Consider the following 23167-nt stretch of genomic DNA (forward strand, 5'->3'; position numbering starts at 1 on the left):
AGACAATGGTGTATTTAACTACTGCAAGTAGTAAATATTAGATTAAACATCCTAAGCAAGATTTCTCTGAGAATATCAAACCAGCCATACTAAATCAGACTGAAGGTCCATCCAGCACAGAATTCTGTCTTCAATGGTAGCAAAAGGTAGATTTGATAAAAAGAATGTAAAAACAGAGCAAGCATATAGAATGCTTTCCTGGCATAATCTGGTAGCATTCAGCAATCTGAGGCTCAAGAACTAACCAAGCTACGATGGTATCTTTGGTAAAATATACCCTGGTGAATTCTTTTATATTAGTTTGTCTAAGTATTTTCTAAACTCAGCTACATACTTTATATCCACAATATATTGTGGCAATGAGTTCTACAGAGTAAGCGTTGTGTCAAAAATACGCTGCATTCATAGGTTTGGTTTTTAGCCTGCCACATGATAACTTCATTTGATGCTTCCTTTGCTATCAGAGACAAAGAATGCCCACGTCCTATTCACCTTCTGCAAGTCACTTTTCAAGACCAACTTTCTGTATCAATGCAGAAATTAAAACAGTGTAGGAAATACAGATTTTGGTGTCTGCACAACCCAGCAGTTGCGGTACTCCATTGAAGATAGATAGATGAATGTTATAGAGATCACCCTTGCTTTATGTTTTTAGAATTTGATTTCCCTTTCTGTTTTGCCTTGTAGCTACTGGATCTGGACACACAAAGAATGTTGCTTACAGCCAAATTTTGATCCTTACACTTGCAGAGGAAAGACCTTTGTAAGGCCTCAGGCCTGTAATCCTTCCTCAGAACACGCATGACTCCATCTATTTATATGGAGCATGGACAATCCAATTATTCACATAAGGAAGAGATTCTTGAGTAAGTAACAGTCCTAAAGCAGTAGCACTCACAAGAACAAGGCTCAATAGAAATTCCCCTCATTTTATGGATTACTACAAATGTCAAACAATGATTTGGCAGAATCATTTGTGCACTAGTAAGCCCAAGTCCTGGAAAGAAAAACTGTCTAATACGTCGGCTTTAGAGATGAGCCCAGACTCACTACTCCAAGTCAAAACACATCCACTTAGGGAAGGTCAACATTTCCTCTTGGCTGCAAGCATTCTGCATCAGCGTCATCTTTTGCAAAAGAATAATGATGAAAATTCAACAAAATTCATTCCTTGCCCATAAGGTTTTTCATGTGAAATATACCCACGCGTATATACGTGTATACACAGGCACATACAGAAATGAACGGAAAATAATGGAAGCATAGATTTTCTAAGTGAATGCTTGTCATCCCAGTTATGATCTTTGTATTCCCACTAACTCCCTTCATATCTAAATATAAATTTATTGCATCATATTTGTATTTCTCTCTTTTGATATAAAGTCACACTCAGCTTGTCAAATGGAAAGAGTTGATTAGAAACATCTGTACACTACTTAGAGTCCTCTTTTTTATCATAAATACAGGTTTTCTGTTTTCTTGTGGTCCAGTTCAGCTCTGCAGAAAAAATTGTTTGGTGCTTTTATGTTCTAGGTCCCTCCTGGAAAAAACTTATCCAAGCTACACTTACTTTTTACGCACAAACTATGAGTGTTTGTTCTTGTTCAGTCTCCTGAGTGACTAAGATATTCAGTTTCTAGCTCTTGCGATTTGCTTTGGTTGCCAGTCTTTCTTTAGATTCTCTATGCCAGTGTGACCCAGCTGGAACAACTCTGGTTTTACTTATGAGGTAAATTCAGGATTTTGTGCACAGATTGATTTAGTAATGAAACTACGGCCTAGAATAGAGGATATGGAGGCAGAAGGTCATGAGATCTAATCATAGCTATGAAGCTGTGGCCATGGGTAAGTTGCTTAATTTGCTGTATCAATCAAATGAAAGCACCCTTTTCCTCACAGGGATGTTATAAGCATTAGCTCATATCCACTTGTGTCACAGAGTCGTGGAATTTCTCTGATTGCAAAACAGCTAAGTATTATTAAAAGGCATGTCCCTGTTGTTGCCCGTGCCTCTGTCTGCTGGTTGTCTCTTCTCTTGTTCTCATCATCCTCCCTCATGGTCTGTCCTAGTCTTTAACTGTGCCACTGGAGGCACAGCCACTCCTTTTATCTTTTCTTTGGATCATTTTGTAAGTTCATTCTTACTCTCTTCAAATTAAACATGGTTTTGAATCCTGAGATGTTCCCTGAATCTCAGTACCACAGCTGAGCTCTGTTTTCAGCTTATATTATCTAGTCTGAAAGTCACATACAGTTACTCTAGTACTTGCCTCTGCTGCTTTGATTTTGAGCTCTATAGCTTTTCTCCCTGTACAGTCTGACTTGCCTTTTATCCCTTTCACCTAATCAATTTCAGGTAGCTCTTTTGCACCCTGTCCTTTTACTTGTGAATACTTCAGGCAATTAAGTTTTGAACAGTTATTGTGAAGGGAATCCTAGCCTCTCGTGTGCTTCATCCAATTCACTCTTTCCTTTTTGTAGATGGCTTCCCATCAAGGGTATGAATTTGATGGGTTTTTACATCTTTCAGAATGTGCAGTATATTCTGCTGAATCTTAGGACAGCCTCCTTTGTTTGAGATATTGTACTGAAGTCTTTACATTCTCTCCTGGTGTAAGACTATATTCAACTCTCAAACAGACATTTCTCAAAAGTCAAAAAGAAAGAAAAAAGGAACATTTAGTAAATGTCATTCATACCTAGCTCTACCCTCTGGTTATACACAGTAGCCGAAAGATCCAACCATCTGAGCTGACCCAATTCTCTTCAGTTTCTAAGCTCTGTAAGGTATTTGTTATAGTGTCAGATTCTCTTGCCCAGGCAAGTTGGGCCTGATCCTGCCATCTACCAAGTATTTTTCAATATCAGTCCTTCTTGTCTGCTTGGTCCAACTTCAACAGCCACGAGGGCTGGATCTCCTCACGTCTGCCATCTCTCCCCCAGCTCTCGCCCAACCACAGCCATCTCCATCCCACCTCGTACCCACCCCCAATTATACCTGTACCTGGTCCAGCATGACCGCTATGCCAGAGACGAGGCTGTGAGCTGTCTGGACAGCATCTCCTCAGGAAGCAGGGGGTGGGCTGGCCAGCAGAACTCCACAGGTCTGAACCATTTCTAGGTCACTGGTTGGATTACTCTATTCTACATGAAATATGTGATTTCTACTGCCCTGTGATTCTGGCTTACTACTTTTAGAGTGTCTTAAATGTTTGTGGTTTGTGTTGTGTTTGGCATTAGTTGTCCATAGCAAAATAGTAGGAAAATCTGTCCTGATAATCCATGGGAGGACCTTCTCATTCATTCAGAAGTGGTTAAAGAAGGAACTAGCATCTATAGGTCTTATCCTTCTTAAAGGCCTTAGGAGCATTTCTCTTGTATTGGTGCAATGTCCTCTGAACAGCAGCCACTGCCTAGCTTCTCAAAAGATTAATACCTTACCTTTCCTCTCAGTGCCCTTTGCAATGCAGACAAAGATGCAAATGGCAAGGTAGAGAGCTTCAAACAGAATTATCTGAAGAACATCTATGAACTGTACCATGAGGTCAGTCATGCTCACCCTAAACTGTAATGTTTGAGACAATCCTGAAGAAATGGAACTAAGACTGTCAGGGATTTCAGGTTGCAGTGTTCAGTCTCTGCATCTTTCTTTCCACAAACAGAAGACCAAAGACACCAGGAATCCAGAAAATGGGATAGGTGAGTGAAAAATTATGTTATGAGATGGTAATGGACAACCAAATATGAAAGAGATTTCATGCAAAGTCTGCCAAAAAAAGTCTAAGCAACCCAGAGACCCCACGTCTGAGCCTGATCCCATTTCTCATGCCATGGTGTCATCACACCTATAAAGGCTCTGGGGATCTAAAAAGCTATCAGAAAAACTAGGGAATTAGGGAAAAATAATCTTGGGGAAAATTAGGGAAAAATAAGCTTGAGAAGAGACTAGGAGCTAAGAATGATGGCTCTGGTCGTGCAAAACTAAAAACTGCAATAATGTAAAAGCTAAAACCAGAAAGGATATAGCAAAATGTTTAAAGGAAGATAAAGAGGTATGTTCAGGCAGAATAAAATTAAGAACAGATTTTTTACTCAAGAAAAACTCTACAAAAGTCTCCTCGACAAATGTTTGAAAGACATAGTAGGATGTAAATTGAAATACGTCTCAGCATTTAAAAACTGAAAATCCAGCTAAAAAAAAAAAAAAAAAACAGAGCAGGCTTTGGAGAAAACTGACCATCACTAGCAAGCCCATTATGACCTAAGAGATTTTTTTGTTTGTTTTAATTTTTCCACATTTTGCCCCACCATGTTGTTCCTTGGAAGTCCCACAATTAATCTATATAGGCGTATAGATAATCCTTGTCACTTTAGTGTGTGAGGCAACTAGTGGCCTGAGAGAGCTCAGTTTATAAGAAAGTAAAGTAGAGAGGTGTAAGACAAGGTGGCTACAGACAATTCCATCAGAAATGCTGAACTGTGACAACCGTTGTTAGAGGGAGAACAAAAACCAGAACTGCCTCAAGTGTTTATATAACAAACTCACAGAATCCTAATAAAATTGATTATCCTTCTTGCCCCTCAACTTGTTGCCTTGGAAAACAAAACAAAAGAAATATTTTTGTCCCATATGAAGCACAAAAATGGTTCCACTTTCGCAGATAACTTTCTGCAATCAGAGAAAATCTAGGCTAGAGGAACAGTAAGTTCCTGAATTTTTAAGTAAATGTTCCATTATTAATAAAAACAGCGCAAATTTTACTCTCTTCTCAATTATAAGTAGGAGACATTCCTCAGATCTGAATTATCTGCCATTTAGAAATAGTTTCCATGTTCATTTTATAACCAGTGAGATAAATTAGATCATCTCTTAGGCTACACTTTTCTTTCTTCAGTGTCCTTCAAATCCTGCCTGATGGAATTAGCATTTGCTCTTGTCCCAGAGTCCCTTCATTAAATGAACACCACTTTATTCTGCTGCCTTCCTCTCACCCACTTCCTCATTAAATAATATATATCCCCTCACAGAAATCATACATTATCTCTAAATTCGGCACATCCTATTCAATAATATATTGCCTACCTGAAATAAATCTCATTTCTCATTGCTGTTATTAATTCAAGGTTTACATTTCCATTTTTGCTCCCCTCAGTATATTGGGTGAAAGAGTTAATAATTGTGTGGGGTTTTTTTTGTTCTAATTTGCTCACAGGATGTTTTAATGCTGCTACTGCTAAAGAAATTGATTTTGTTGCATATTCCCAAGTCAGAGTTTGGCTTTCAGACTGACCTGTGCTAATGTATATAGCACATTTTGACATCTAGTGGCTTTGGGGAAAATTTTTCTATTCGTTTGTAATATTGCTTTCACATAAGATGTGCTGGCAGGCTTAGTGGAGGCCAAACACTGAAAATGGCCACAGAAACTGTGCTTGATGATGAGCAGGGGTGCAGAGCAGCTTCTGCTGGTATGGCTCCTAGCATACGTTTTGTGCAGTGAAAGAGAGCTACAGACCTGCTCTGGGACCTAGAGTGCCACCACCATAGCCAAAACCACTCTAGTGACTGTCAAAGAAAGCCTGACAGAGACTTAAACTGAAGAAATTTAAATGACTATCCTCAGAAACAAAATCCCAAAACAGTCTCCAAATGGAATTTGGGCATTTTGTCAGCAGAAAGCCTAAACGCCATTCTTTTCTCCTGGGAACAGCACCATGACTCAGCCCCTTGCTGAAAGCCACAGCAGCCCCTGAGCCAGACAAAAGCTGTACAGGGACCCTCAGCAGCAAGATTTTGGACCCTGAGCTTTGCAGATTCCTGGCTCCACAGCAGCCTGGCTGGCAAGGTACTCTGGAGCCAGTGAACCTGGAAGCCCTGGAAATCACAGCTCCAAGATGCTCTTGCTGGAAAGAGCCTAACACCCAGGGGAGTGGGATTGGAAGTGATTTATTTTTTCTCTGCTTAATAAGTAATTAAAAGAAAAATTCAGCAGAAAATAGAAATTTATTTGAAAAGTGAATTTACCACTACAAAACCGTTCTAACAGAGAACTCCCAGCCAGTGGTACCCATGTGCACTTCATGCAGCTCACCAATAGCTGCAGTTGCTGCCTATGGCCAACCCTGCTGAAGTGAACAGTGGTAACTCCCATCAGGTTTGACTTTTGGCCTGTAAGTCTCTGATTTGATCAAAATCTTTTTCTTGGTTTAACTTTTGTTATGAGGGCAAGTCTAATTACATGACTACCTGAGTGTCGTTATATGGCAATTCCTAAAATTTATGATATCTGTATTTCCAAAGTCTTTGCAAAATAAGCTTCTGTCTGCATTTTACCGCTGGGGAAGCTGTAGCACAGACATATTAAGTGATTTACCAGAAGGCAAATAGTGAGTGAGTGGCAGAGCTAGGAAAAGAGCTGTTATCTCTGTATATTCCTATTAAGTTTACTTGCAAACTGGCCCAGCTTTCTGCAGAAACCAGCATTCAACAGCTGCGCCATTACGTAATCCAACGCGTTATTCTCAGCAGCAGTGTTGAGGTGATGGAGCGGTACAGGAGCAGATAGCTGCGTGCCCCTGAAGGCACAGCACAGGAGTTAAGGGGGAACCACCTGTGAGCAGCCCAGAAGTCACTGTGGGGTAGCAGGACACCCTTTGCAAAGCCCCTTGAATAAAAAGCTTTTCAGAATTCAGACTTACAGAATTTGTCATCTTCACTCATAACAGAGCTTATTTTCTATTCTTGGCCCTTGAGCTTTGTGAGTCCATGTAAATCTCTGGCACTATTTATTCCTACACTTATCCCTTCCCTCCCCAGCGGGCACCCAAAAGGTGAGGATGCCCCAGGTTCTCACAGGGTTTGCTGGCAGAGAAGAGCTGATGTGGAGGAGGACTCAGATGGCTCTCCTCAGACGTCATCCCCCTGCAGCTTGGCAGAGCAGCCCGGAGACGAGAATGCCTAACACATAAGCCCACAGATACTAACTTTAGCCAAAAGCATAAGGGCATTGGCTGTCAAAATGTTTTTGGAATGCCTGTGTCCTCACGGAGGGAATGAGGTGAGGGATTTCTGGAGGCTGTGGCTCAGAATGCTCAGGAGAATTTTTTTTTTTTCCTCATAAACAGTGAGCAGGACTTCCAAGCAAGTTTATGACACTGGCAGTGGGTTTGATGAAATTGCCCGCCAGCATCCTGAGGCACGTCCTGGGGCAGTGTGGCTCTGCACTCTCCTCTGAGCAGGGCAGTACCACCTCTGGGAGCCTGGGAGACCTTGATGCTTCAAGTCACACTACAGGGGAGGTGCCCTGACTCCAGACTCATGCTTTAGGACCTCCAGTCTCCTGATCTGGCCTTCAAAGCTGTCTGCATGCTGGGATCGTGGGCATATCATGAGCCTGCTGACTGCCACATTGGATACCTGAGGTCCTGCAGCAGGAGAACGGGTAGAGCTGCCACAGCCCCACGGCAGAAAGGTGCCAAGGTGCCATTGCTGGCGGATGACTCCAAGCAGGTCTCACTCAGTGGCTGACATATGAGAAACCTGCTCTGTCTAGCACCTAATAGAGCAAGCTGTGTTAGTGGAGGTGGGAATGCCCTCCTCTCTGTGACACCGCTAGAAGAGGAACAAGGATTCTTCCCCAAAAATGTCCCCTTTTGTTGCAGTAGCTTCCATTCACTTTGTTAGCCAGCAAGGATTTTGCATTAACTTGCCCTTGCTCACTTGTGTTTCAAAAAAGAGGAAACTATCAGCCCTCCGTCATGGCTCTTGTGGTGACACATTCTCTCAGTTCCAAAACCAGCTCAAGCCACATCTCCTGCAGAAATGCTGGGACACACAATTTACCACAAAGATAGTTGATCTTAATTTGTGCCCCCTGAAAGAGTCCTGGAAGCTCAAAAGCTCCTCTCATTGTTGATTTTTGCCAGTCCTCACATTAATCCTGGAAATGTCAAAGGAAATCATAACAAGAGCAGCTCATGAGCCAATCCCAAGTACTAGAGATTGTAGACTTCCAGTCCTACTTTCTGGGCCTCTTCACTTTCACAGCAGTTCCACCAGCTAGGAATAATTACACAAAACTATGACATAATCCCTACTGAAATTTAAATCTTTTCATTCCCTTCCAGCCAATTGGAACTCACTCCTGATGTTTTCCAGCTCCCTGCTTCTGTGAATGAGACAGTATCCATGTGAAAATATGCTTGGATCACCCACTGTGATTTATTCATCCGGAGGCAATTTGGAGGTTGTTGCTTACAATTAGCCACTTGATCTTTATCAGCATTGTTCCTAGCCCTTAGAAAGCTGTGTCTCTGGATACAACCTTTCCGGTATTCGGATGGCCTACTTAATTATACAACTGGATCTGTTTGTGCATGGGATACTGGACTGAGTGAAATCCTAATGAATGATCCTCAATATTCACTTTCTCTATCAGCAGCAAGAACTAATATTTAGAGTAAGTTCCCCAATGTGTCCCTTGGAAAACATCACAATATCACACTGCAGAGGAGAGCACCGTCTGCTCACAGGGAAGATTGTAGAGCCACAGAGAAGCTGATATGCTCGTTATTATACCAAATTACAAAAGAGAGTAAATCATCTTGAGGTGTTTCATTTTGGAGATGTCAGCCTTCCAGCTGAGCAGGGACAAGCCCAGCAATGCCGGATGGGAAAGACATTCTAAAGAAATGCAGGTTGCTTTGAAACAATGTTTGTGAATGTCCATTAACTGTAACAGGAAAACACCATTTAATGATATAGATTCACTCCGGTGTGGCTGACAGAATAGTTTATTCAGTCTTTGGAAGGGATCTAAGCTGGATTTCAGGCAGAAAAGATGATCTGGCATTGCCTGTTTAAGAGAAAGAGATCAAAATTACCAAGTGTTGAGATGAGGGTGTAGGGAAAAAGAAAATTAAGGGAATTAAAAAGCAGGAGAGTACTAAGGAAGTAGCAGGGCAATTTGGTTGGCTGTGAAAAGCAGTTGCTGAGCTCTTGAAGAATACAAAGAGGAGTATGGGAGCCATAAGAAAGAGCAAGTGGGATACTGCCTGATCGTTTGTGTCATCATGCCTACCGCCTGGGGCCATCCTGCTTTGGTAGTATTTTTTATCAGCTGCAAAGAGTGTGCAAGGCAGTGAAATCATGCCCAAGAGCACAACAAAGGGAAGTGCCTAAGGTACCTAGCCTCAGAGATGTTTGAGTGTAAAATCCTCAAGGAGGAACAAAGCCTTTGAATGAACTGGGGAGGGGGTCAGAGGGGGGACTGAAACTGTCAGCACTTAAGCATGCTGGTTACTCCAACAAGCTTTCAAAGTAGTTTTAAGGTTACCCGAAAGCACTGAAAGAACGTGCAGTCTACACATTTGCACCCGAAAAGCTATGAGCTATGTATTAGTAGTCTTCAGAGAGGACAAGGAGCAGTCCGAGGCAGAGACCCCAAATCTATAACTGCTCTGGGCCTTTCTCTCATTTCTTCTCACTCCAAAGATATCAAAAGATAATCCCCTGCCTCTTAGCTAGGAGGCAGAAAACATCTCCATCAGCAACTTACAGCTGTATACCAGCAACTCATAGTCAGCAACCTCTGCAATGGGTAGGGGTGACCCCAAAGTGTGTCAGTGATGCAAAGTTTTATTTGGCCGGCCATGCTGGAAAGCTGATTTACACCATAGACTGGAGCAGACCTGAGAGGATGACTTTGTCTCCTAAGTGATTCAGTGATGAAATGACAGGGAAAATTAGCTTTGTGCTGTCCAGAATGGCAAGAATACCTGAAACGTAGCTTGGGCTGAACTGTCCCCCTGTAATACTGATTCGTCTTTCCATATGGCAAGTCATACCAAGGAGAATCCCGTGCATGGTTTTACTCTAAGGCATGTTAGCAGACTGAGGAAAATGCTCAAGATTGTTTTGGGGTGTGGGGAGTGGAGATTTCCTATGAATTGATTTAACGTGGTTTAGAAATGCACCTCTTTTCCTACAGCAGGCTATCCTTGTATAGATTTCATCACAGAGAAAACAACTTTTGATTTAGATAATAGCAATGCCTGGAGCTATGCTCTGGGCAGAATGTTTTTTTACCAGACATGTTGCCTTTTTTGAAAAGTTTAAAAAAATGGTTACTTAATAAACATTGAGAAAATAATAAAGGGACCAAGACAAGTCGTCACTAAAGGAGTTATCCTGTCTCTTTAAGCCTTGTTATCAGCTACCCTTACTCACTGGGGTTTCAAAACTCTATAAAAATATTATGAAACCAAGCACTGCTAAACAGTATTAGCAACTTCCTTGCACAAACTGTGACTTGCCCAATCCAATAGTTGTATTGACAGAGCTGAAGGAAAGAGCAGTGTTAAGGACAAGTGTTCTGCAGTCTGATTCACAAGAAGCAGTTGTTGATTGCTTCAGACATTTGTAGTAATTTCCTACTAGGTGTTCCTGCTCTCCTTATGGGGGCATCTTGGCTGTTTGCGTAACAGAAGCTGAAGACCTTTAGTTTACAGCTCAGTGAATTAAGATAACCCAAAACTGATGTTAGGTTGCCTTAAAACATCAGGTGTCATGTTTTGTGCTTTGGCAGTTGCTATGTGAACAGTTCTGGCATCCTTCTACCCAAGGGAGAAACGTCCAGGAAATATACTGAACTGTAAAGAGGGAGCAGAAATCTCTATCTCCACCTCAAGCTAAGGCCTTTGAATACATGCACTAAGCACTAAACAATGCAGATCACACATCTTAAACACGTGATTGCAGAGACATCTTGAAGTTAGAGAGCTGGGCAATCACCAAACACATGAAGTTTAACAAGAGCAAGTACCAGGTTCTGCACCTGGGACAGGGCAACCCTGGCTATACGTACAGACTCAGGGATGAGAGGCTGGAGATCAGCCCTGCAAAAATGGATCTGGGGGTTTTGGTCGACGGCGAGTTGAATATGAGTCAACAGTGTGCCCCAGCAGCCAGGTGGGCTAACCAAATCCTGGGCTGCATCAGGCACAGTGTGGCTTGCTGGTCATGGGACAGATCATCCAGATCTGCTCTGTGCTGCTGCGGCCTCACCTTGAGCACTGTGTGAAGTTTTGGGCACCACAGTATAAGGAGGACATAAAACTATTAGAGAGTGTCCAAAGGAGGGCTACGAAGATCGTGAAGGGTCTGGAGGGCAAAATGTGTGAGGAGCAGCTGAGGTCTTTGAGGTTTGTTCAGCCCAGAGCAGAGCAGGCTGAGGGGAGGCCTCACGGCGGCCTGCAGCTCCCTCACGAGGGGAGCGGAGGGGCAGGCGCTAAGCTCTGCTCTCTGGGGACAGCGACAGGACCTGAGGGAATGGCGTGGAGCTGGGACAGGGGAGGGTCAGGCTGGATGTTAGGAAAAGGTTCTGCACCCAGAGGGTGGTCGGGAACTGGGACAGGCTCCCCAGGGAAGCTGTTAATAGCACCAAGCCTGCTGGAGTTCAAGAAACATTTGGACAACACTCTCAGACATACAGTTTGATTTTGGGGTGGTCCTGTGTGGAGCCAGGAGTTGGATTGATGATCCTTGTGGGTCCCTTCCAACTTGGAAAATTCTGTGATTCTACAATTCTCCTGGATAGCACCATATTGTATTACAGGGGAGCAACGATAACATCCTACCAAATGTCTAGCCAGTATCACAATATTCTGACCAGGTAGGGAGAATAAAAATATCCCACCAAAAGGTGACTTTTAAAACCTGAGCACTGCAGTACTGTTGTCTTACCCAGCTATGCAAAGAAACGTGGGCTACTAAAGCTTCCTGTATGACTGCACTGGCCATGTCTTCTCTGCAGAAGTATCTCACCCTGTCTGAACAAACTGTTTTGCTGAACAGTCTTGCTCATAAAGGGCAGTTTCAGTGAGTAACAGTGCTCAAGGCACAAGTAGTGATGCTACGTTGCCTCTCAGAGGGAGTCCCAGAAAGGTTCTGAGAACAAGCTATCTATGAGAGCATCTTGACTGTGTTCACATCATAGCTTTGCCATGACAGGCTAAAGGGTGGTGGTGGTTTAAGCTTTAGCCTGTTACCCCTACTAGGCCTGCAAAACCCGAGGATTTCCACATTCCAGTTAAAGGTTTTTGCTGGTGTGTAGGTCTCGAGGCAATTGAGCCCTTGTACAGTAATGGTGAATAAAAGGCCACTAGCCTTTACTCCTCATTATAGGACTGGCCAGAGTGGCAAGAAAGGGCTCAGGGGCATTTTCTTACACCTGAGGTTGTCCGCTATAATTATGCAGTATATGCATGGCTTAACACATGCAGGCTGCAAATGGCAGAGTATGCACCATTGACTATGGTGCTCCTTGACCTGTTATTGCGAATCTTTCCGACAGAAGGGAAAAAAAATAGCATATTCTTTGAAGTCTCTACATTACATGTCCATAGTTAGGTGAGAAAAATAGGTTTAACATCCAGAACCTTTCCCCTGTGCCTCATCCTAGACTCTGCTGAGTTTAAAACTCTGTCTAGTCTATGCCAAACACTGACAGCTGGGCTCATTTTTCCCCACAGCAGAAGAAGGCAGAGGATGGGGGAGTGTTAATGCTTTCTTCCTATTTTAAATATCAGTCCATCAGTGAAGGGTGAGGCCATCCCTAAGAACCAGCCCAAGTCATAGTTGCACGGCGGAGAGAAGGGTGGAAGGGGATTATTTCAGCAGTGGGGAAGGGTCTGAAAGCTATATTCAGAGGCTGACTGGAACACGGTAAGGCCAACCCTAGCAACATCAAAGGCTACAGCGTGGAGTTAGTTTATACAGCTTAGTCAGTTGGATTAGACCCTTCATTAGGATGCAGAACAAAGCTTTTCTTCTTGGCAACGAGGAGCGAGAAACAGAATGAAAATGGAAATCGGATCTGAGCCCTGAATTCCCCATTCAGCACGAGATCCCTTATTTGCGTAGGAACTCTAGTTTGCCTGGCTTTGTTTAAAATAAAGGTGACAGGAAATTTCAGGGCAGGATGAGGTCAAGGTCTCTTGCTTTGGGGCCAGCAGGCCCTGGGAGGACTCTTGAGTCAGAACGCCCTGTCCTAGGAGGAGAACAATCAGAGGGTGAGAGCATTTGCCATGGGGTACCAGCGTACCATCTTGCTACAGCTGCATCTTCAGAAGGCAAACTCAACACTGAGACTTTAGAAAAGACCTTGCTAAATTTGAGATGAACAAGTAGTCATCACACAGTACAGTGTCATTGACAGTGTGATATTTGTGTGGATGCTTTTTAGCATGTAGAGCACCAGGATCAGGACACTAATCAGCTGTTATTTTTTCCCTAACATATCTTTTGAGGAAGCTGCTGCTCCATTTCAGGATATTTCAGGCTAAGATAACAAGATGATCCTTTTTTGTCATTTCTTACACCTCTGATTGCGGGATTATTTGCATTAAAATAGACAGAGGTCATACAGAAAAGCCTGAGTTTGATCTCAATGATATCAGCATGGCTCAGAGGTCACTGGGAAGGGTGTGCTGGTATACTGCAAAATCAGCTTAAGATCAGGAAGAAGTCCAAGTATTTAAAATAGGAATTAAGATTCTCTACTTACTGTATCATCATAACAAAGCATGCTTATGTGTAAGAAGGTATTTGTTGCTGGTCGTTAGGCCTTTTCTTTACTGTGTTTTAGGAGAGAAGAAAGAAGATCTCACTCTATTGGTTAGCATCTATTTTACAATTTCTTATAGAAAAAAAAAAAATAATAATAATCTCCAGAGTCAAATCAGACATATTTAAATTAAGAATTTCTTGACCAGTGAATCAGTCATAAGTATGGCTGATTGAAATATTAACAGCTGTAAGAAAGGAATGTGCCTGCATTTCAACTTTCATGCCTTTAGATGATTGTATTAGCCCCTCAGATTGTAAACAAAAAGGCAATTGCCTGGCTGCCATAGAGAAAGAGAGAAGAGAGTACTAGTAATCTGCAATCTGTGCCTTTAATCGTTTTATTAATATTGCAAATTGCAACTAACAGCAATTAGGGCTGGATATTACCCCAGGAAAGTAGCTTGACCAATGTTGATCATCCTGTTAAAGAGATAGAATTTACTTTAACAGAGGAAAAAATAGGTTCCTTGAGGTTTATCTCATTAAAGTGATTTCCATAATTTCCACAATGCATCCCACACCTTTAAAACTAGACTTGGCAACAGACAAAAAGACATAGCTGTGCTGGGATGATGAGGGACTTCTAAAAGCTTTCTGTCATGGAATGTCTATTGCTGAATTTGTTTTATTTATTCCTCAGTGAGATAATCCCACAGCCTCCTTTCCTCCAAAGCAAGCCCTTGGATTTCTCTGACTAAATCTCTCATATCTCTCCAGCTACCTTCTGTTGCACCACCTCAAATCTTCTACATCCATTTAACATTAAGGGGCTCTAATTTTCTTCTCTCTTATACTTATTTTTCATCAACATAAATCCATTGTCTTTAACGGGATTGCACCTGGCATGCTCCAAGAAAACCAGACTGAAAGAATCATGATCACCGTGTCCAAAGTCATATTCGATATTCCAATAGTGACCATTTTACGACCATTTTCTGCAGAAATAAAGTTATAACCTTGGCTCCACCTCATAAGTCACAGGAAAGACAGCCCTGCTGCTGCAAGACCTAACACAGACAATGATTCTGAGCATGATGTGATCTCCCTTTAATATTTAAACTGCAATGTTATTCAGGAAACTACATGACTAATTTTTAAAGAATTATAGCCACAGATATTTTTTCCAGTTCTTCCATTTGCTCTTAGAAAACAAATCAAACTTTTATTTTCTGTCTCTTTTTCCCCTATACACTGGAAAATACTTAGGATATGCTTTGGCAAAACTGCAGGAAATATCTTTAAAAACACTTCTTTGAAGCCAGACTGAACAGAGATTTGCCATGATTTCCTTGCACTGTGAGGTTTGCTGTTTACATATAAGGAAAAAAAAAGTCAACCTTTATCTGTTATGGAAGACAGTAAAATAGATGTTGAAAGAAATATTTCTTAGCCTAAGCAAAAGGTCAGCATACGACCACAAACATCATAAAGTAACAGCATTTTATCCACCTGCCCTGTTCTTTCACAAATCAAACAAAAGGATTCCTGTCAAGTTAGACCTTACTGTATATATTTTTAAGTATCTCCTCCCTTCGCTTTGTTACTATATACAGCTTATTGTTTACACTAAAATAGAAGTCTCGTCCTATTGTTTATCCTTTACCTCCTCTGTTGTTTGCTGCTTGTGTTGCATGGATGAAGTTTCTACACTGGAATTACAAAAGAAAACTAGTAGAAGAATGCGAACTTCATTTCTTGCCTTGACTGTACTGTAAAGCCTGCCAAAAGTAGGGTTGAGGTTTTCTGGAAATTTAATTAATTTGAAATTTAGGTTGGTTCTGAACCAGACAGGAACCTTTTTTTTTTTTTTTTAATTTCTCTCCTACAGACAGCAACATAATCTCACTGAGCAGTTGAGAAAAGCTTCGAGTTTGCAGTCCCTAAATGACCTGCTACTGGCAGAAAAGGGTATTTTAGCAAAAGAGCTAGATACATTAGCCCTGAACCCTCAATTTTCAGCAGCTCTTTCCATATCAAAAACATGAGGAATCTGTGCAATCTGTCAGAATGTGGCACCCTTTTCTGAACCAAAACTTTTGGGGTTTACAGAATATGCAAAACTACCTCTCCTTTGGTCTGCTGAGAGAAAAAGTCAAGTCTTATGAGCTAGTTCTGGATCCATAGAAATCCAAAGGTCTTTTGTCTCAAAATGATCCATTTAATAATGTAAGGAGATACCATGTCACTATGATTTAACTCCCCTGAAGTAAAAGCAATTCCAGGACAGAAATTCATTTCTGAGGATGGCACAAGTGGGGGAAAGATTTTGAAGTGGTGAGGTTTAGTGTATACTGGCTATTCCGAAATAGAATTGAAAACTCTGAAAGCAGGCAAGGCATTGTGTGCCTTATGGCCAGATCAGTGCCACAGCAATGCCATAGTAAGCCATGCTTTCTGTCTTGGGCCAAATATTGTCCCTTCTGGATTTCACGAGTATCACTGAAATCCTCCAGGGTCAGCTGGAGCTCTAGCTCAGTGACTTTAAATATTGCACACTGCTTCTTTCAGTCAGTAGAGATGATATAGCCTTCATCATAGCATATATTGCACAATTTTTACTCCTTCTCGCTCTTTCAAGCCCCGTCAGATGAAGACATTTGCTCAAGCATGGAAAAAATGAAATTGCTAGAACAGACAATTGATTTGATCAGATTTGAATCCAGTTAATTTACAATTCACTTGACAGAACAAAAGCAGGTGTATATCTATACGTACAGGGAGGACTACCAAGACAGACGTGGATGGAATCAGCCATTTTCTGTTCATTCTGACCCCAAGGATCTCTGTCATTCATGGTGCCAGTGCTCTAACTTTCAGACCACTGTGAGGGAAGACAAACTTCCTAGGACTGGCTCTGGCTAAAGCATCAAATGCAGGGCTCAGCTGAGGTATGCACTGTTAGAAGAGAACAGCTACACACACAATGGGAAATAGCAGACAAATATACCTCTCTCCTGAAAAGGCCAGTCCATTACAAGATTACTCTCTCGTATCCTGTTTCTCAGCTCCAATTCTGTCCTACCCTCTTCCACATAGATATAAAGCTTCAGAGGTTTTCAGTGGAAATCATAAACTGCACACAATGTGTCTTTAAATGCCAGAAGTAGCTCAGTACGTTCTCTGGTACTGTGATTAACCTAACCTACGTATCAGTGACACTCCTAACATTCAAGCACCTGCATCAGTAACAACCCTGGAGGCTGGTCACACACACAGTGCCTGTACTCACAGTTTTCACAGCGACTCCCCGTATAGCCAGCCAGACAGGCGCATTTGTAGGTACCGCTTTTGTCTAGAATGCAAGTTCCATCATGAAGACATGGAGATGAAGAACAAGCTATAAAAGAGAAAAAAGAACATTCACGGTCTCTGATAGGTTGGAGTTCTTACATATTTTTCCTCATGATGGTTGGTCTTGGGGTAAATTATATATTCTGGTAAAAAGGTGGGAAGACAGTAAATGGCCTAACACTTGTCAAAAAGCCTTCTGCTCTTTTATACTTACTTCTAGGGATGGTAAGTTTTTTCGAAGCATTCATCATTTATTCTTACCATTTTCCTCTAACTGCTGTCCAGTGGTGAGAAAGGTTTATGGAAGAAAAATAATTTACAGCAAGCTCCAACAGTGTTTAGAGCTTAGCCTTTTATAGCCTTAAAGAAGTTTAATATCAAGCTACATTTCTCCTGCCATTCACCTCAGAGTTGAAGGATGAGTTATGGGATCTATAGTTTTGTTTTGGTTTGGTTTTGTATTGGACATATGTCATCTGAGACTTTGCAAGTTGTTTTGCCCCCGAGGAGCATTTATTTGGTGTTTGGTTCAGGAAGCTGAGCGGTCATGATGATCCTGAGCCTGCTAGGGAAGCTCTTGCATATCACAAATCGAACAGTGATGCACATCAAACAGTGTATATTAGTGTCCTGGTTTCAGTTAGGACAGAGTTAATTTTCCTCCTAGTAGCTGGCAGGGTGCTATGTTTTGGATTAGGATGAGAAGAGCGCTGATAACATGCTGATGTTTTAATTGTTGTAGAGCAGTGCTTACACCAAGCCAAGGACTTTTCAGCCTCTCTCTGTCCTGCTAGCGAGCAGGCTAGGGATGCAGCAGGAGCTGGGAGGGGACAGACCCAGGACAGCTGACCCAAACTGGCCAAAGGGGTCTTCCATACCATCTGACGTCATGCTGAACAATATATAGGGGTGGCTAGCCGGGGTGGAGGGGGGGGCCGGCTGCTCGGGGATAGGCTGGGCATCGGTCAACGGGTGGTGAGCAATTGCATTGTGCATCACTTATTTCGTACACATTATTACTATTAATACTATTATTATTATTATTGTTGTTGTTATTCTTTTCCCTGTCTTAATAAACTGTCTTTATCTCAACTCACAGACTTCACTTTCCCGTTTCTCTCCCCCATCCCGGAGAGGGAGGGGGGAGGGTGAGCGAACGGCTGTGTGGTGTTTGACTGCCAGCCGGGCTAAACCACAACAATTAGCATAATGGAGAAAGTATAATTGCGCCAGTTAATATAATCAAATTCCACTGTGCAATAACACATACACATTTTTTGGCCTCTAAGGGAAGACGATGGAGTAGAACATTAATTTACTCTCAGAAAAACAAAGACATAATTTCAGTCTAGATTATTTTCAAAACTGAATGTTGGTTTTAGCAGACAGAAAGTAGACCCCAAATTACAAGATTTAGATTCTGTTTCAGATTTGAGTATGTCCAACACCTGAAGAGTTATGGATCTTATGCCCCGCTTCAAGTCCCTCTTAACAAAACCAGACTGCAGCAAAGTTCACATCTTCATCCATTCCAAAAGCTGAGTCCATGTCGAGGTCCCATACTATCACATTTAAAGCATTCTCTTTGCTGCAGTTCAGAATGACAGATACCAGAATAAGCAGTTTTCCTTGCAAAGACTTCACTTGAAGCATGAACTTGGAATTACTTATATCCAGACAAGAAATATAAAGGTGCCACATATAAATTTCTCCAGAGGTTTCATGTGGTGATGTAACAGTAATTTGTATGTAGCTGGGAAATGAATATCTCCCAGGTGTCTTTGAGGACTAAGGTCAAACTAAGGACAATAATTTGTTTCTTAAAAGGAATATATATGTTGCAATTGTACTGTATCCAACTAACCTAAAGAATCACCAAGAAAGGGAAAGAGAAGCAGAAGAGCTTGTATAGGCTGATATTTCGCAGTCACTGGTTTGAAGCCAGTGAACTTTTAGCTTTGTCCTCACCCCAGCTTTGTCTCATGACTCTGTAGAAACAAGTAAACGAGGATAAGTGCCAGATACTATCCTGGAAAATGTCTGATTCTCAAGAGCACTAGATATTTTTCTTTTTAAAGGAGTCTTGATTGCCCGGCTTCAGTGAAACAACATGGGACAGTGCTACAAAATGTTAAAGCCCCTATGTTCTCTCAAAGATCACTAGCTTGGGGGTACAGAAAGTAAAGTGGTACTGAAATTCAACAACAGGCTTTCATCTAAACAGATCCAACATAAGTATAATCCCTAGGAGATCCTGATGCCTCCCCATCCGGCCCTCCATCCTTCTCATCTGAAGTCTGCCGAGTGGTTTCATGTCACTCATGCCAATTACTGGTTTTCATTTGACACTTGGCATGGGATGGGTGACAGAGCTCAGGGACCTAACACCTGTTTCCAGACCAGGCAGCACAGCAGCAGGTTGTATGGTTTCTTCCTTTAATAACTACACCTGCAGCAACTTTTCCAAAAGGGAATATAGGCTTCACAGCTTATTTTATGTTAATCTAAATCTTTCTGGCTGTCGAACCAGTGACCCCTATGCAGTCAGTGGCACTGCTTCAGCAGGCTGTGACTGATAAGCCAGCACAAAGCTCAGCGGAAGGGAAAACAGTGGCACAAGCCACTTTTCCAGTCCTCCCCATTACACCACTACAGTGTTGGCAACATCTGATCATCTCCACACCCTATAAGCACAAGTGCTGCTTCAGCTCTCACCTGCGCCACAGGGAATTGCTCTAGCAAGCCTCGAGCAGACTTTTCCCGAGACCTTGGCTTTTCACAAGGCTGTGCACAGAGGGAAATTTCAGGGGCAATGCTTCAGTTGGCAATGTGTTGCCAGAGCTTTCGATCTTGTGCTGCCCTTGCTTTCAATTCTACACTGCCCCATGCACGCCGTATTCTTCCCCTAAACCGTCCTGCTGGCCAGGTTAATGCTTCACATAAAGAGGCACTGGGAGTGTTTTAAAAGCCTTTCACTGCAGCTACACATTAGGCCAGAACAGCCTCATAATAAAGCCTACAATGAGACCTCCTCACAAACTCTAAGAAGCCCTTTGCAACATGCTCTGTGTGGATTACCACAGTTGCAACCACCCAGCCTCAGAATAATTACCACTAAAAATGGGGCGGAAATAAAGTGTTCAACAGTATTCGAATACCAAGTGTTCCCTGCTGGGCAGAGAAAACAGAATCAATTCAGCTTGCGCCATATGGAAAATGTTAGTTTCCTGAGTGTAGGCAGCCCTTATGCAACATAGCCCACACCACATTCATTTGTTCGATATCACCTCTCCTGCTGCAAGCCCAGGCAAGCTACCAATAGCTAACTGCTACCGCTACGTTACTAACGGGTACCAAAGGTAAAAGCTGAAGAACAGGGCAGGCTAAGAAATGGCACAGACACCGCATGCAGCGGTACGCACATTTCAGATTGCTAGTCACAACCCTGATCATTGGCAACAGCTGCCCCACAGTAGGTTTGTATATTTATATAGGAGTTATACAAACCAACTAAACTTCCTGAGCGAGATGTACCCTGGACAACCTCATGAAATGTGGGTCATTGGGGTATGTGGAAGGTAAATTATACTGAGTCACAGACCCTGCAGGGATTATCTGTGGCAAAGCAGCATGCTCTGATTAGCCTTCTGTGCCAGGAGCACTGTAGACAGATTTGGCCAAAATTCCCTACATAGCTAAACAAGGAAGGTCCAGGAAGAGCATACATACTGCAAAACCAGGAGCCAGCTACACTTTCTATGTTATTTTGCAGCCAGAAAGAAAAAAAATAAAATAGAAAGCAATGTGGGGGACTGAAGCACTGAGTACTAACAAAAACACTGGAATTCTGGAGCCCTACTTCTGTCATTCATAACACTGAGTTCATCACAGAATGGGAAATGCCTCTATTTTCTTCTTCAGAAAAGAATCTGTCCTTTGTACACACTTTTTTTTTTAACTTTTTTTTTTAAACTCTAATGGTATGACACATGAGACAATACAAGAGACATGTCAGGGCATTGTCACTTAACTAATTATGAGGCTTTGCATCAGGTTTCTGCTGAGTCAATGGCTCTGCTCCTGCACACAGCATTGAGCAATTCCACAATTGCAAAGATATACATGCCCCTTCCTCTATTTCCTTCTGTGCTCTTAGTTCTGATATTCACACAGAAAAGTCTCACAACACAGCAGCCTTTCTGTGCTCGCCAATGTGCTTGCCCTTCACACAGGTAGAGGGAATTTAGTCTTTGTTAGAAGAACCTCATGTTCACATGTTATCTGATGGCTTTTGAACCTTCCCTGCACTGACTTTGTTTAAGTTGCTGTTGGCAACACAGCATGAAAGTTTTTAATGAAGCAAAACAGGGAGAGAGATTAGCGAAATTGAATTAATGAGAATGAGCGGAATGTTCCACTTTTGGGACTATTTTACCTGTAATTTCTTCAAAGACAGCATGAAATCCATCAAAGTTCTTGGATCCATCAGACTGGAAAAGGACATGGAGAGAAGACCCAGTGCTTCGGATGGGAGGTGGCCTCTCATTTCCACAGAATTTCTTAATTATTCGGCTGTCCAAATTGTCCCCATCACGGACCTCCACATAATCATACTGGCACATGTAATCAAACTCCAGGCTCAGCATGGAAAACCTTGGGGAATAAGGACACGCATTCAGACCTCATACTCTGACCTGTGCACCCTGATTCTGTTTTATTTCGAAGCTTAGTTATGTTAGCACCCCCCACCTCCATGAATCAACAACTCCCAATCACATGAAGACCCCCTTGCTTCATCTCAGTTTTTGCAATGTGATCCTTGGAAGCCAGCTCAACCCTACAGAGTTGCTCCATGAGAATATTAAGTGGCACGACAGTGAAGCCAAAACTGAAGTCATACAGTCTGATCACTTGCATCAGGACCCTAACCACATCACAATGTTAAAGCTTTCATCTATGGTCAGATGCAGTAGGGGGTATATTTCTTTCATGGCTCTTTGTTAAAGATTGTTCTGTTTGCCCTAAATAAAGTCCTAAGTACTGAAAGTAACAGTATCAAAGACCAAGGATCAAAAGCTATTTACATTGTTATGTTCAAAAGCCAGCAATTTGGGGTACAATGAAAGCTCAGAGACGTGACAGAAGGAGAAACAGACAGAGAAAGGGAATCCGAAACAGTACAGCACGTTGTGCATTAGAAAGCAAAATGGTAGTAAATCCCCAATGTCTGGCACTTGCCCTTCTTTTAAGGGCAGAAATAAGGGACAGCAGTTAGTGCAGAAGGGAAATATTTAAAGCTTTTTCCTACAATGTCTGTCTTTCCTAGCTTTGATCCAGCCACTGCGCAAGGCTCTTGTTCATTAATAGCAATGTGATATGCTGCTGCTATTTGAGTTCAGTGGGGCACCGAGCCAAAGCATGCCACCAGAATATGAATGAGAAGCAGAGTGAGAAACACCAAGGGCCTCTGGAGAATAAGCAATGGCTAGGGGTGCTCGGCCCAGCCCTGGTACAGTGGATAAGAACTAGAAGATCTGGGCTGGGAGAAGGCCATGCTACTGTTTAGCTGAACATTTTATAAAAGAAACTCCCAAAGCATTCAGTTGTCCTGAGAATTCCTAACTCTGTAGATTATGTGTATTTAGGATCAGGCTATGTCTCCCACGTTGCGTATTCCAATGTGGGCCTAGTGATTTGGAAAGACTGTATTTTCACACCAAGGAGATGAGCCAAATTTTGGAGGCACTGCCACATCTCACAGTCTGAAGAGGCGAAAGAGTACAAGAGTCTATTTCCTGCTCTTCTCTTCTGGGGACTCAGGCCATAAGGAAGCCCCCATGTTCTGTAAAATGACCTTTCTTTGCCAACTCATGAACTGACCTAAGAGGCCTCTTCACTCAGTCACCTTTGTTCAGGTCATGTGGTTGGTTTTAGAGCATCAGGAATGCTCTACATAAAGAGAAGCAAATGAGCAGTTTTAGGAAGCTACAACAATGGAGCAGAGCCCCTCATTTTTTAAATTATCTGGTGGAATTTAGAAAAAGAGAAAAAAAAATGATATCTGCTTTTAATATACATAAGAGATTAATTCCACTTAGGTTTGCACAAAATACATGAGGTGGGAAGACTGAATTCTAATTCTGTCAGGTTTGCCAAAGACATCCTCGCAGGCATCAGGTTACACACTACATCTTCAAAATATTCTTTCACCTGTAGGTCAAATACCAGGGAGCTACCCTTATGGAAGTT

General features: G+C 42.2%; 1 protein-coding gene across 3 annotated transcripts in view; it reads right to left on the reverse strand.

Moving 5' to 3' along the window:
• The window catches only part of PAMR1 (peptidase domain containing associated with muscle regeneration 1), a 55993-nt gene that overhangs the window by 11264 nt on the left and 21562 nt on the right, over positions 1–23167 (reverse strand). For all 3 annotated transcript variants that reach the window (XM_040557694.1, XM_040557696.1, XM_040557695.1), the window contains exons 5-6: positions 21354–21571; positions 16857–16964 (exon numbers count right to left, since the gene is read on the reverse strand). In XM_040557694.1, coding sequence (XP_040413628.1) covers positions 16857–16964; positions 21354–21571 — 326 coding nt within the window. The remainder of the gene's footprint in view (positions 1–16856; positions 16965–21353; positions 21572–23167) is intronic.

The sequence above is a fragment of the Cygnus olor genome, chromosome 5 (genome assembly GCF_009769625.2).
Source record: "Cygnus olor isolate bCygOlo1 chromosome 5, bCygOlo1.pri.v2, whole genome shotgun sequence".
NCBI classification, from domain to species: Eukaryota; Metazoa; Chordata; class Aves; order Anseriformes; family Anatidae; genus Cygnus; species Cygnus olor.